The 16,051-nt window shown below is 40.4% G+C and overlaps 1 protein-coding gene and 1 long non-coding RNA gene across 2 annotated transcripts in view; one reads left to right on the forward strand and one right to left on the reverse strand.

The window, feature by feature from the left end:
* Positions 1-13,455: 13,455 nt before the first annotated feature.
* LOC113997590 lies at positions 13,456-15,788 on the reverse strand. Its single transcript, XR_005563620.1, has 2 exons — positions 15,344-15,788; positions 13,456-14,448 (listed from the first exon to the last, which is right to left on the reverse strand). It is a non-coding gene; the product is annotated as an uncharacterized LOC113997590 (long non-coding RNA).
* The window catches only part of PDGFC (platelet derived growth factor C), a 124,186-nt gene continuing 123,125 nt past the window's right edge, over positions 14,991-16,051 (forward strand). The window contains exons 1-2 of the mRNA XM_027739569.2: positions 14,991-15,077; positions 15,248-15,607. Coding sequence (XP_027595370.1) covers positions 15,490-15,607 — 118 coding nt within the window. The 5' untranslated portion in view covers positions 14,991-15,077; positions 15,248-15,489. The remainder of the gene's footprint in view (positions 15,078-15,247; positions 15,608-16,051) is intronic.

A 16,051-nucleotide genomic window follows, 5' to 3' on the forward strand; every position in this document is an offset into this window, starting at 1 on the left:
AAATGGTTCCTCAGATGGAAATGGAACTAGAACTGGGCCGCCCCACGCCATGGGGGGAAAGGGATCCAGATGGGGCAGACAGGGCTGGCACATCATTTATGGGTAATTCACATGGTAGGAGAACACCTCCTGATGTATCAGGGAAGGATCTAATATGTGGAGACACAGAGCCTGAAAGTTGAATGATGCAGTGCCTGTTTGCTTCAGTCCTCAGCTAGAAAGTATGATAGGATAATCTCCTGAATGAATAGTTAATTCATGAATCATATGTAGGTCTTTTTTTTTGCGATTTTCCAGACATCCTTTTGGAAATTTTCCAGTCATTGGAGAGTCTTTTTATCCTCAAATACCACAAAAGAGTAAAGTGATTGAGAAATCCTCTCTGCAAAGGGAGAACTTATTTTTAGAAAAGCCTTCAGATGTCAGGTTTAATAAGTACATGATGTCTGATCTCCATGGTCACGTTGTGATGTAACTTAAAATGACCTGCTAATCAAGGAAAGCATTATTTTTAGAAGATTCATAACAGAATTGAGTATTGCAGAACCTTATTTAAATGTTCTGTCATCTGGTGGTCTTCACAGCTCAGTGTCATGGTTTAACCCCAGGCAACCACAGAGTCCCATGCAGCCTCTCACTCACTGTCTCACCAGTAGGCCTGGGGAGAGAATTGCAAGGTAAAAGCTAGAAAGCTTGTGGGTTGAGATAAAGGCAGTTTAATAGGGAAAGCAAAAGCCACAAGCAAAGCAAAACACAGCTTCCCATGGGCAGGCAGGTGTTCAGCCATCTCCAGAAGTGTAAGGCCCCATTACATGTAATGATGACTTGGGCAGACAAATGCCATCACTCCAAACATCCCTCTCTTCCTTCTTCTTCCCCCCATTTTATATACTGAGCATGAAGTCATACGGTATGGAATATCCCTTTGGTCAGCTTGGGTCACATGTCCCAGCTGTGTCTCTTCCCAACCTCCCAGCCTCCCCCCAGCTTCCTTACCAGTGTGTCCATAAGGAAGGCAGACAAGGCCTTGACTCTGTGCAAGCCCTGCTCAGCAATAAAAAAAATCTCTATATTATCAATTCGGTGTTCAGCACAAACCCAAAACACAGCCCCATACGAGTCACTGTGAAGAAAATTAACTCTCCACCAGCCAAAACCAGGACACTTGGGGTTAAGTGCCAAGGTTTTCCAGCATGATACATAAGAAGAACTGCTACATAAAATTTGGATTCTCAACAATGCATGTTCTGGGAAATAAACTGCCATAGATAGCTAAGAGGTAAATCCACAGAATCACATAAGATTTCCTTTCTTCCTGCATATAGCATGTCAGCTAGGTGTGTTTATAGCTGGAAATAAGAAGAAAGTCTATTTAGGGCCTAGAATCTCTTTGTGTAACTGCACATAGATTTAAATGATAGATGGAGGGGGAGTTGCCTCTACTTTCTACTCAGTAACTCATTGGTTACTGCTACCGTACTCTACATGAAGATTCAGGTTCACCATGTTTCTCAGCCTTACTGAGTTTTGATCTATGCCTCCTACTACATAGCTTTAAAGAGTAAACAAGACTTTTTTTTTTTTTTTTTTTTTTTTTTTTTTTTTGGCAAAAGAGTGGGTTTTTTTTCTCATGAAGGTGCTCTTGAGAGGCAGATTCAAATTTGTATTCTGGACTAAAGGGCTTCTAGGTATTGTGAGAAAGAGGACCAGGACACACATTTTTTTAATTGTCCACTTACTATTTGAGTCCAAACCAGCAAGATTCACAGCACCACAGTCAGTCATACAGTCAAAATCACGTCTGAAGAATTTCCCTGTGGCAAAGCTACTCTTTTGATAAGGAGACCTTAATAGGAAGCCTCACACTCCTGATTTACAGAGAACCAATGCATTTTAATATAATCCTAATTTGAAGGGATAATGTGATTCCAATTAATTAAGATTTGCCAGCTGGTTGGATATGAGCCCTTATCACTGCATGTTCACATTATGTTCTGTTTGTAAATATGCACTGGGACGCTGGGACACACTGTCTGCATTTCACAGTTGTAAATAAATCGATTCTAGCTTTTTAGTCATGTTCCTCACCTATCCTTTCAAGGGTCAGATTTTAAATGGCATCATGTAACATTGCTTCTCTGAGTTCTTACACATCTGCTGACTCATGAAGCTGAGAACTTATTCTAAGATACTGTTCTTACCTTTAGCCCCTAAGGCACCAAACAGCTCTACCTTCCAGTCCTTGTTGATTTTATATTCTAGTCTTTTAATCAAGATGCTATGATCGCAGGATCACCCTTGAGGAGAAAAGACAATGTAGAAAGAATTGTGCCTTGCAGAATATACCACCTAAGGAGTCTTTCTGCTGTGCCTTTTGCAACTGGCCATGCCTATCTCATAGTGGCCTTTTTAGCCACCAACGCGCTTGCAACAAACGTGGGTAGAGCCCTTCCCAAATCTTCGTTCGTGAAGCCCAGCCATGATGATGATGATGTATCACGTCGTATGCTCAAATTTCCATGAAGAATTTTACACCAACACTATAAACATTATTACTTTTACCAACAAAGTGTGTCATCTTGTTTTAAAAAAAAAGACATAAAATTCTGTCTGCTGTAAACAATGCTGGATGATTTCAATTAATGGATAGAAATAGAATCACCCTTAGTTCCCTAGTAATTTATCAAACCCAAGCTAACATATCTCTTCTGACTTGGATCATTCAAATTCCTTTTTTTTAAGTAACTGGAGATTTAGGGGTAACTTCAGATTTAATTTGCCACAGTACATGATGTGCTATATCCCACTCACATCAAGGTGGAACTACAATCACTTCCTTTTTCCAGTTTTATAAATCTCCTCTATTAGTCTAGGCTTACCCAAAATTAACACAAACATTGAAATTGCCTTGAGACAATTTTCTTGGGTTGGGTGCAAGTCAGTAAGATTAGATGGTTATTTTTAGTACCTGATGCTACTTACCAGTCTCCTCAGTTACTTTGGGAATAGAAAGTATATAGCCTCCACAGGAGATGCTGTATTAATACAGACTTTTCCATACCTGCAGAAGCATTTATTTTTCAGCTAGTGAGAATATCAGGAGAATTTAGTAGGCTGGAATATAAGCATTTTGAAGCATAATTTGATGATGGTAAAGTAAGCTTACAATCAAATGGACAAAATGTATGATTCTAAAATCCTGTTAACAGAGCATCATGTAGGAAAGCATAAACCAGAGCCAAAAAAGTCAGCTACATAAATTACCAGGTACATCCTACAAGCACAACACTCTCAAAGAAAGAATGGTTTCCATCTTGAATGAAGTGCTGGGATGACCCAATTCTATTTTTCCCAGAATTATGGATAATATCTTAACAAGATGCTTTAAAATCCTGTGTTTTGTTCTAGATAAGGTGTTAGCTGTCCACACAGTGCTGCCACTTACCATGGGGTCTGCAGACTGCCCCACAACAATGCTGTCAAACTGAGGATCCAGAGGAACCTGTTGTGGGCAGGAACATGATTAGTCTGGATTTAAGTTGAGCTGGGCCAGATGAAAAATCTCTAGCTATTTGAGGGAACTGATACCTCCTGAAGGCAGAATGCAGCACTGCAAAGATACACAAGTTGACATCCAAAAAGTAGCACAGACATGCTAACACAACTTTACATGCAAATCAGTTAGCCTTGGTTAATCCCCACAGTGATTTCTCTGTAGTGAAATTTTCCATTCATCTTTCATTTTTTTTGTAGCTATTTCAGCAGTTCTAGTGAATAAATGTCAGATGTCACTTGATGATTCTTATACTTCACTTACTTTGCTTTCTGTCCCTGACATACCAGAAATGAGTGATGAGTGACTACAGGAAAGGGAATGTGTTGCTGGAAGGATTTTTGGTTTGTTGGGTTTTTTTAGTATTTTTTTCTTTTTTTCCTTCTAGATGTTGCAATCTGCTATACATTAAAATGAACAAGTTAAAGTCTGCAAAGTAAGGCATGAATGTTTATTTTATAGACTGAATACCTGACAGATTCTCAAACTCATTAATTTCCAAAATATTATATATTTTATTATATCGCTTATTTTCCTTGTATAGTCATTACAAGTTAGAATCTGATTTAATGATCTTGAGAACTAAAATGTTATTATTTAGCAGCTGTAAATATTGTTCTATGAGCATATTTACCTAAAATAACTCATAATATTGCCCTGAGCTATTAATGCACTTGGTCCTGAAAAAAAAAATCACTCGGCATTAGATAAAGAACTACAAATCAAAGGTAACAACCTTGGCAAAAGCAATGGAACAGGTTTGCAAAAAGAATTTAGAATTTTCCACTGCCACAACATGTAGCAGCTATTCTTAATACCATAATATTCATATAAGAATTGACTGATACGACAATTCTGACTTCCATCTGATAACTGCAGTAGCAGTTTTGAATTAGTCTGTGCAATGAATAACATTCTTCTTGTCTTTTCAATTAGGATTAATTTCTCTAAGTTACTTGAAGCCATATATTAGTCTCAACTAAAACTGCAGATGTTAAAAGTAAATTTACAATAACTTTGTACGTGTAGTACAAGGGTATTTGACTGCTCATCATTTGTGGGAAGAAGGAGCACAGTGACTGAATGATCTTTCAGTGTCTAGAGTAGTCACAGTTTGATTGAATTGCCCTCATGAACAGCTCTCCTGGAAATCACTGGAAGAATAAATATGGTCCATGACTAGAAATTTGGTAGAAAGTTTGATAATGCTCTTAAAATAAAAAATCATCTCCACTACAAAATTAGCACTGATTTCTCTTTCCATCAGCAGAATTCTGCTGTGCTACACCAGGATAAAAAAGGATAGTCTGCTGTCTTTCCAAACTAAAATTCCTTCCGCTGTCATAAGATATACAACAGACATGGGAAAGCTCTTACTATAATCACTTGTTAAAACTTATCGCACACGACACTTTTCTTCTCGAAATTTACAAAACATAGCAAATAAGTTATATGACAAAATATTTTTGTAGGTACCAATAAGTACACAAGTAGTTGATAAGAAGATGGTGAAAAAGAATAGAAATCCATGAGTCCTGAAAACCGAGGAGAGGGATACAGACTGCACTACAAAAAAAGCGTAACTCAGCTTCTGTACCTTTATCCAGCTCTCACAGTGATCATTCTGCTTTAGCTGGCCATGACCAGGTATGGCACTGAAAATAGAGCTTTCATTATTTCCTTCAACAAAAAAGATCAAAATCCATTCATCAGGCTGTAAACAGGACAGCTGAATTGAATGCTGACACCCCACTGTTGAACTATCTTTCTCATTAATTTCCAATTACGTGAAGGACTGAGCACTGTTTCTTAGCTTTGTTTTTAATTTTTTAACTAATATAATGGAATTAACATTACTCAGTTCAGTGGTTCACAGAATTCAGCAAAAATGTGCTGAGCTACAGAGGATCAAGTCAGATTTTCTTTACTTAGGCATGAAGAGGCTTACTCATTCTACGTGTGTGATAGGACTCCTCATGCAGAAGAGTTTTTAAGCTCTCATCCAGTAGTGTAGTGGGCAGGATTAGGAATCTAGTCCTACAAATCCATTTAGATTAGGAACCTTTGTGGAAATTAAGAACTATCATCTCAAAACTGGTTTACACTTTCAAAATATGTCCTTTTAATAACATTCATATTTTGCATTGATTAAGGGCTTCTTCAAGTACATCCTTATTCACACCATTCATTCTGGGCATTGATGATGTGCTTTCTGAATAGAGGCATAATCCTGGGAGGTACTGAGTTCCACCCAAAAAGATGCTGACAGCTTCAGCATCTTCAGCTCCTTCATCTCTAATTAAATATTAAATTTTGGGCTATTGGCAGTAACCAGCATGCTGAAGGAGCACTAGGATATGACGATATCAATGTTTACGTCTATGAATACACTCTAAATACCTCACTAGACATAGATTATTGTCTAAGGAGAAAAGAGTATTTTTTATAAATTTGAACATTAATGGAGTGGTATTCTTCTCAAAATGGATTTTGACAGGGCACAACATACAACAGCATTAGAAATATAATACGAAATAAGTAGTTCAAAGACCTACTGTCAACCTAAATGCATTTTATAGGATGTTCTGTGATCCACATGGCAGTGAAGCTGAAGTTCTTATTTTTTCACAGTGCTGTGGGAATGAGACACTGTGATTTGATGCCAGTGTTTGATCAATAAAGAAAAATGTTGGCTATACTTCGGAATATTGTGCATTCTTAACTAGATGACATGAACTCTAGTGATTAATAGTGGGATAGCTTTGAAAAATTACTGGAAAAAGCTTTAAACTTATTTTCCTTTGTAGTATATTTCCATTCAGTGAACTGGCAAGGAAATAACAATGAGAATTTATTGGTATGAATAACGCATCATTCGTACATTCTTTTACTCTTGTCCAACTGGCAGTTCAGTTGCTGTAGCATTACCTGGATTTTCAGATACAAAAACTAGTGTATGATTTGAAATATGAATACTAAAGTAGGCTTTTGCCTATGTTCTCTGCAGTGTACCTAAGTAAAAATTTAACTGCTTTTCAGTATCTCAGATTATTTTAATATATTTATAATCTGCAGAAATTCCACCTATATTTATGTAAGAAGGGGTAGAAGAAAATCTATATCTGCTTTTAAAACATATTACTGAATGAAGGGTTTAAATGAGATCTGTTAAAAAATTCTAAAAATATTAGAACTTTTGCCATCTACCAAGGTGAACTGATATTTTAAAAGACTTTTCTTGTTTCTGAGTTTGGAAAAATACATGGGATGAAAGCCTCCATGTTCCATTTTGAACCTTATTTCTGACAAAATAACTTAGTTCTGTGAATGAGGTAACTGATGAGAAACTCAGTGTTTATGACTTTTTGTGTCCCCCATGTTAAAGTTTTTTTCTAAATTCCTCCTGAATCCATGTTTTAGAAAGTGACATCAACTATTTTGTTGAATATGTGCCTGATGCCTTTTTTTTTTTTACATAAATTATTTAAATTTTACAGATCAGTTCCTTGGAAACTCTTCATCTCTTCTCTGGAAAAGCTCCTGATGGCCTGAATAAAACTTTGGTGTGCTTCTGTAGATTATGCCAAGCCTGGATTCAGATGAATTGTTAGCATACATTCTCTCCAGTAGACTCCATGCAGTATGGAACAGGGCAGAGGCAGAGATATTCTGTCAATAAAGAGATGCAGGTACTGTAGATTAGAAAAGAGAGATCTGGGAAAAGTGTCATAACTAATGGGGCAGACAAGATAGCAGGTGTGTTTACATTGTGACTTTCATTTGGATACAAAATACACCTTTTGAAACACATATTTTACCATTGATTATCATCTCATAGCTGTCTTGCAGAATTAGAACTTTCTTATGGAAGTATACTGAAAGACCTTCTCCAACATATCCATACTGTGGCTGCTGGGTCTCTAGCACCAACTGGTTCACTGCTCTAGCCCATGTCAAACAAATCACTGCAATGAAACCCTGAGTAAACTTGTGGAATAGTCATTCTGTGAGATGATGACAGGAAAAAACGGTTTGCTGCAGCAAGCAAATCTGGACTGGAGACTGACAGGAAATAAGACTGGGCAAAGTGCAAAGAGGAAACAAATCTGAGTGCTAGGGAGTACCAAAGGACCAGTTATGAAGGCAAGGAGTTGGATTAGAAAATCAAGTGTGGAGAGGTAAAATTAGGAGGCCAAGAGTTTAATTAAATAATGAGTGCAGTAGAAGTAGTAACTAATTAATTGAGAAGGCTGAAAGGGAGTAGGCGAAAGAGAGGAAGACTAGGGAAGAGACAGGAAGATGACAAATGAGAGGAAATGTAAAGTGGTGAGTCAGGGTTAGGGAGGACAGATACTTCACATATAGTGTAAGTTTTGCTCCAGTGCCTCATCATTCCTGGGTGGTTGTGTCTGCTCTTCAGTTCTCCATTATTCCTCTACTCCTGTTAGATTCCTAATGTTAGTCTTACCTATGGGCTTGTTTGCAATATCTTCTTAGATGGATCTCATTACCCATTTAAACTGTAATCTCAGTTTAGCCTTTAAACAATGCTGTTTGGAGACTGGTGCTGTCAACATGATTCCCATTCTCTTCTGCCGAATTTGAACTTTAATGAAGGTTCAAAGCTATGTAATTGTCTTAGCATGACTCCTGCTCTGTGTGGACTGAAGGACCAGAAGACTAAAGCTGAAGTACTACAGCTATATAAAAAAATCTGTTTCAATTAAACATGCTCAAGAACCAAAATTCTTAGTATCAATAATAGTTTAAATAACATAAGCATAAAATTCCAACAAAGTGACCCAACAAATGTTACTTTTCTACCTCAAACTCAATAGATGTAAATATTCCACTCAAATAACTAATTGTAATGGATCTTAGTAGCTCTATTTGTTAGATAGTCTGCATTCAGACTGTTAAGTGCTAGATACACTGCAAATATTGGTAGCAAAATTATGCTGCTGTGCCATAAACACTCTCAGCTGTGTTTCATTTCTCTGAAGAGCAGTTTCAAAGCAATAGAATATTCATATATAAATAGCTTAGAAACATTGCAGTATGAAAAAAAATCTTGTAATGCTCTAAGTGGGTTTTATCAGTGTTTGAAATAATCTGTTTATATCTATGTGTGTTTCTAATAATAGTTTACCCTTAATTTTACTGTATCTGGATACAGTGATGCAACTTTATAACTACACAGTACATACTATTTTTTCAAAGAGCAGTGGTTAGTAATGCTTGGAAATAATAATCAAAATTTGTATTCTGATTGCAAATCCATATCTTGCAATGCTCAGTGAAAGGAAGACAGGCAGGGAGACCAAATTCAGTAGTTATCCAGATTTCAATAGTTCTTTAGGGCTGACACAGAGACATGCCATCTTCAGTTACGATCGTGACAGAATTTCATGCATGCTGATAGGACCAAAGACATTAGTGATCAATAAGTGATGTCACCTGATTAAAAAGCAGAACACTTACCTGACTTCTGACATAAATAAGCAAAATCATTGCAAACATAGTCATAAGTAAGTAAACATTCATGTGTACCTGAGCAAGCCTCTCATCTCAGCACAGTTCTTATGCACTTACTCAAGTATGTGCAGAAGAGCATTTGAATACTGAGATACCTCTAAACAGAGGTGTAACATGATAGGAACATTCTACTCTGAAAGCATACAGAAGAAAATTAATGCTTTGAGGGAGGGACCCTCATACCCAGAACACTCCTACATTGTATGGCCAGTCTTCGCGAACGAAGATTTGGGAAAGGTCATTACCCTTCGAGCCTGCGCAGTGGATTTTTTAGGTGAGACACAGTGTGCGCTGAACTGAGCCCACCCTTTAATCCTGAGGTTCATCTGCTGGAGCTGAGCGAGCTTGGACGGTGGCAGTGAGGTCCTCAGGACGTAGGTTTGTTTCGAGTGACCTTCTCTTAGAGGGATGGCCTTACAGGGCTGACGAGCTCCACCTGCCCGGGGGAGTTTCCCTGATCGGGAATCGAACCTGGGCTGCAGAGGTGAGAGTGCTGCATCCTAACCACTAGACCACCAGGGGGCCCCACACTCCTACGTACCCTGTGGGGAAATGCTGATTTTAAGACTGGCTACTGCTGCCCTTTCGGGCCTTGGTGTAGTCCATGTATATGTTCAGCAAACATGTTACAAGGCATAAGTGACAGCCGTGTTCTGCATTTTACATGCTGACTTTGAAAGCCCATCAAGACACAAATGAGCTACCAAATGCCAGAAGTGGGTAGTGTTCTTTTAAATAGTTTGGGAGACCTCTAGTGGGCCTCCTTCCTTGTCTCCTGTTGTAGCTCCCACAGCCTATGTAAAGAAAGTTGCATTGTCATGTAGCTTGGACAATATATGTGTATGCAGTTGATTAAATAATTGGAATTACTAAATATGACCGCTCTGAAACAATGCTTATAAGTAGAAATCACACAAAAGTACAATAAGGACTTTGAAAAATGATTAAGCTATGCAACATTGAGCAGAACAACATTGATATGCTTAGAAGTCTATGTTCAAATGCTTATCTTTAAATGTATTTTTAAGACCAAAGTCTCATTTTAGGATTTGCAAAATAGAAATGGCACCTTTTATTTAGAGGTATAATTCAAGTGACCAAAGAATATTTGGAGATCCTTCCTCTCTGGTTGTGTCTGAGCAATCCACACTGTATAGGTATCAGCATAATTGAAGCCTGTCTGGACTTCACACTTTTTCTTCGTTATATTTCTGAATGCAGCATGGAAATGGGACAACAAATCTTCAACTTGTTTACAAATTCAGAAGGAATGGATAATAAGACTGAAACACTAAAATTTAGCACTACCTCATTTACAGGAGTACTTTCTAACACAGGAATGATTTTCTGGTCAATTCTATACAGTCTTTTTACCTCACATGAGTAAGATTATAAGAGTCATGTACAAATGCCTGTTTTTCTATTGCTTGGTGATCATGAGAGCACAATATTGTATTGTTGCTTTTCTGAAAGACTATTGGTGTTTCTAATACAATTTCTGTTTTCATATTTTCACTCATCCAGAAAAGATTTTGCTCAAACAAAATATTTAATAACTAATTTAATAATTAAAAATAATTCCATAATGTAAGCGTAAGCATTTAAACCTTAACAATTCTATACCAGCAACTAATTAATGTGTAACTACACTGAAATCAGGAGCATCTTGCACAAAAGCAGACATTTGCCTTTGTGTCTGGATGAGCAGATATTCATTAGTTCTAAATTAGATTTTAAGTTTTGCAAAATACTATTTTGCCTTTCATATGCTCTAACAAGGATTATACAGGTACATTTGGAATATATGGGAATATAAAAGTACATATGTATTAATTCCTTTTTTTTCCCCGTCATATTAAGAAGTGAAAGAAGCTGTGGAGAGAAAACGGAATCAATCTGCTTTTCTTAATAGTGGGTCCTAATCTTGCAAAGGTATGTAAATGCCTAGCTCTAACTCTTGGGAGACATAAAGTTGATAGAAGTAACTGTATTTGCAGAGCTACCCATCTCCAGAAGCATTTCCCTTTGGTTGTACACCACGGCTGAAAATGGGTTTATATCTCAGCCTTTTCCTATTTTCCCCCCAAACACTGTACTCCTCACTCTATTGCTTCTCAGGAGAGAAATGCTTATCTCATTGCATACCTTATGGAGGGGGAAAAAAAGTCTTGCTGAAGACAGTATACAGGAAAAGGAAAGAATACACTTCCTTGCAGAACTTGCTTGGGATATTTAGAGCCCCCTGAAGTCAGTCAAGATGTCTTGGCATCAGCAGAAATCATAAAGGGCAGTCTGTGAACACCTATGCACCTTGCTTGTAAATGGGGAATCTTTGTTGTTGTAAAGTGGTGAAGGAACAAGGGGCGGAGCACATGTAACCATCCACCTCTGTTGGCACTGTGATCATCTTATTTTGACTTTGGTGTGGGAAATTCTATTTGCTGATCTAAGGGAAGGTCTGGAGATTGTGTGATGAATGTATATTTTAATGGTAACTCTTTCAGGTAATAATAATCACAGAGAAAGCCTTTCCATTTCAAGGATATTTATAGCCCAGGAGTACCATGTCTATACACTATCACAGTAAGTCTCTGATGTCCTAACAGGCCAAATTTCCTTTGCTTTCTCTGTTGGCTAAGTCTCAATATCAATAAATTCCTGTGGCATAATCCAGATAATTAAAATTTTATTCAAGTACAAGAAATACTGCTTCAAAAAAAGTTCTAAATAAGGATGATAGAAACCAGAGTCATAAAACAACTTTCGGGGAAAAAAAGTCTTTGAAAGACTACAGAGTGTAAACTAAGTAATTTTGAGATATGGCAAAATAACTGATAAAAAATAGACAAAAACTGGAGTGCAATTCTAATAATGGAGAAAAGCTATGAACATAAAGCTTTATGTAGTTAAAAATATTTAATATGTACATAGAAAAGAATGATATCCGGAGAAATTTGTACTTGGCACTGGAGTCATCAGAACTCTCAGCTGCATTGGCATCATGGTCCCCAGTGAAATTCAATGTAGGCAACACAATGTGCACTGGAAGGAGTGGTCTGAACTACATATACATTAGTTTGTTACAATTATCTAACCATTTAGAATATATTTTTTAATGCCAATACTTCTGAGTACATGAGTAGATCATATAAATGACATGCACATGAAATACTATATACAATGAAACATTCTATCTTCATTCACTGTACAATGTTAGATTAGGCCTTCACTTGGAATGTCATGTTCTGTTTGTCCCACCCCAAATAAAACACAACAAAACTAGATGGGACTCTGAGAAGCTTAGAGTTATAGAGATGTTCATGTGACAACCATAGTAAAAATGCCTAGCTGGGAAAGGATGTGGTATGGCTGTAATACAGAAAATGAAGAGGGTAGAGAAAGTAAATAATTTATATTTATCTGTTTTCATAACTCAAACACATACATATACCTGATGAAACTGGAGAGCAATAACATCAAAAATAAACATAGATAGCTTGTGATAAAAGTTTAGCATGAATTTCAGAGAAGATTGGACACTTATAAGGATAGAGATTACTGCACATGATATTTTGGGTGGGATTAGCAACAAAAGCATTTTTGAAAAGAAGTAGAACCTTAAGAATGGAAATATACCCTGATCTTTAATTACAGGAGGTTTAGAATTAAAGCTTCCCCCCCAGGCAGTGTTATTCCATATTCATCCACTGTGTGGGTTCTTGCATCTTCCCTTGAAAAGTCTGAGCCCAGACCATGGAATCATAGAATTATTTAGGTTGAAAAAGATCTCTAAGATCACTGACTATAACCACAAACCCAGCACTGCCATGTTCACCACTAAACCATGTCCCCACGTGCCACATCTACATGTCTTTTAAATACCTTCAGGAATGGTGACAACCACTTCCCTGGACAGCCTGTTCCAATCCTTCTTGTGAAGAATTTTTCCTTATTATCAAATCTAAACCTTACCTGGCCCAACTTGAGGCTGTTTCTTCTTGCCCTGTCGCTTGTTACTTGGGAGAATAGACTGACCCCAACCTTGCTACAATCTCCTTTTGGGTAATTGTAGAGAGTGATAAGTTGCCCCCTGAACCTCCTCCAGGCTAAACAACCCCAACTCCCTCAGCTTCTCCTCGTAAGACTTGTGCTCAGCTTCTTCACCAGCCCCACTGCCCTTTTCTGGGCATGGTCCAGCACCTCCAGATGAAACACCGGCCTTATGCAGCCTAGATTTATGATTTTTCAATGGATTCTTTACTTTTGATGTACACAGTGTAAGACATTATGTCCATGTTTTTCAGAGTGAACTTGCCATCAGTTGTCCAAAATACAAAGAATACCACAAAATCCTCAGGCAATGAAGGTTAAGCTACAGTGCAATACTTTGTTTATTTGATTTTAAAAACCCACTGCTTGTAATCATCGGGGTAGGAGACCTGTGAACCAGTACATGTTATTTTTATTTCCATTTAAAAATAACAACAGTGAAACGGAAGAAATAGTAATGCTAACAATAATAAAAGTAACTACATAGTCTGCTTTGTGCAGTACATTTCTTTCTTCATGCTCTGTAAGTGAAGGGTTGCTATTTACGATATGCTTCAAGCCAGCTTTTCAGAAGACAGCCCAACTTGGCTGGACAGCTTTCAGTTGCTACTGGAAATATGTCACTTATTAGGAACAGAGGGGTTGTTTATCACTGTCTCAAGGGTTGCTTTGGCTGAGGCGAAGAAATAGCTCAGTTATATAATGGAAAGAGCTAGGTCAAAGGATAAGAAATTTATGTAGTGTGTGCTCGAGACTCTGGCAGAGCAGACTCAGTTTCTCTCTTGTGTATCTTGCACAGACAGTAAGTGATACCATCGTTATATAGCTCTTCCCATCCATCCCCAAAACCACCTCAGAGATATGGGGGCTGAAGTCACAATTAAGAAACTCTCCCAAAACTTCTCAGTCAAGAAAGAAAGATTTGTCCTTCCTACTGCTTCTTTCAGCCTCCTGGTATGTAGTTAGTGTTCAGTCCTGGTACCCAGACTCATCGCATAGCCGCAGTTCAAACCCTTTGGCAAACTAGAAATGCCATCTCTAATGGAGATCTATATGGGTGCTGAACATCATCATTCCTTTTAATCCTCACCAGTGTCAATGGGGTGAGGACTCCTTCCCACAAACTCGGCTCTGATTTTTGATGAAACAGCAGAAGGCAATCCAATCCTGTCTGCTTTACGGATACCACCTCACGGAGTACTGCATGGTATTTCAGCAAGCAAGGGACAGTTAAAAAGAGTTGAACCTGCATTTCCATCTGCTTATGTCAACGTTAAAAGTCCAGCTCAGGATAGCCAAAACAGCAAGTTCTATACAAGGGGGAAAAAAACCCAAAAAAAAAAAAAAGAAAAGAAAAAACTAAGCATCCAGAGTCTTTTTCAAAACGTCCTCTCCGTGTTTTATTTGCAGTATCAAGGGCATCCTTCAGATGAAATGTTTAACCAAGCATCAAATTTTCAAGCACGAGCCCAACTGCCATAATAACAACCCAGTAAACAAACTCACCTAACTCTAATTACCAAACCCAGAAGCTGGCTCTGGACCGCGATGACCTCGGTTCCTCATCGCGAGAAGGAGGGAGGGCGGATGAAGCCCCCTTCCTGAGGCAGAGGGGGTTGGCGGGAGGCCCCCTCCGCTTCCCTCCCCGCCGGGGGCAGAGGGAAGCACCCCCAGCACCTGTTGCGCCGCCGCTCGGCCACGAGCGAGGGGGCAGCGGCGAGGACCCCCCCCGCTCGCCTCCTTCTTCCCACCGACAACTTCCCGGGGCGTAAACGGCCGCGCCAGGTGCCGCCCTCGCCGTGATGGGACGGCGGGCGTGGGAGGGAGGTGGGGAGTGGAGAGACACGGCGCAGGCTGGCAGCGCGGCCGCTGAGCAGCGGGCGGGGAGGGTGGTTGTGTGCGAGCGCGGTCCGCCCGCCCCCGCCGGTGCCGCTGACAGGTGCGCGCTTCTCCGCGGCTGTAGCACCAGCCTCGGCCCCTCCGGCCCCCGCCCGCCACGGCATCGGGTTGTTTAGTCCTTGGGAAGCTGGTCTGGGTCCAGACTTTGCTTTGATCCTTTTTTTTTTTTTTCCCCCCCTCCTTTTTTTTTTTTTTTTTTTTTTTTTTAAGAGAGAGAGAGAGAAAAAAAGGCAAAGGAAAACAAAACCTGGAGACACAGAAGAGCGCTCTAGGAAAAAGTTTTGGATGGGATTATGTGGAAAGTACCCTGCAATTCTCCGCTGCCAGAGCAGGCTCAGTGCTGCCTTCTCCCCAGCGGCGCAGCCCGCGCCGGGCGCTGCTGAGAGACGCCCGGGCCTCGGTGCCTCGCCGCCAGTGCCTGCTGTGCCGGAGCCCCTCGCCCCGCCGGCCCAATGCTCCTCCTCGGGCTGTTCCTGCTGACATCTGCCCTGGCCGGCCGGAGGCAGGGGGCCGTCGCCGAGTCCGACCTCAGCAGCAAGTTCGCCTTCTCCGGCGCCAAGGAGCAGAACGGTAAGGAGCCGCAGCCGCCGCCGCCGCGCAGCCCGGGGCAGGGCGGGGGCGGGCGCCCGGCCGGCGCGGCGCGGAGCTCTGCTCTCCCCCTCCTCTCCCTCTTCTCTCCCGCCGCCCGCGGGGCAGCCCCTCGCCGCGGAGGGACGCGGCCCCGCGGGGTGGCGGCGGGCAGAGCGGGGCGGCAGCCAGGGCTCTGCCCGCCGGCTCGGGCAGCGCTGTGGGTAAAAGGGCAGCGGCTCGGCGGGCGGGGGGAGCCCGGCGCCGGCTCGGTGGCTCCCTCCTTTGAGGTATTTGAGGTGCAAAACGTGTCCCGTTCCCCTCCAACCTCCCCGCCCCGCTAAAAAACTACCCAAACAAACCCAACAACGACCCGCGCACCTTTGTACCCTGAATGCTCTCGGGGAGGGGAGGGGGGGTTGTGTCTGTGCGTGAATGAGTGGTATT

This window comes from Pipra filicauda, unplaced genomic scaffold (genome assembly GCF_003945595.2).
Source record: "Pipra filicauda isolate LSUMZ 115617 unplaced genomic scaffold, ASM394559v2 scaffold22_size4397567_pilon, whole genome shotgun sequence".
Taxonomy (NCBI): Eukaryota; Metazoa; Chordata; class Aves; order Passeriformes; family Pipridae; genus Pipra; species Pipra filicauda.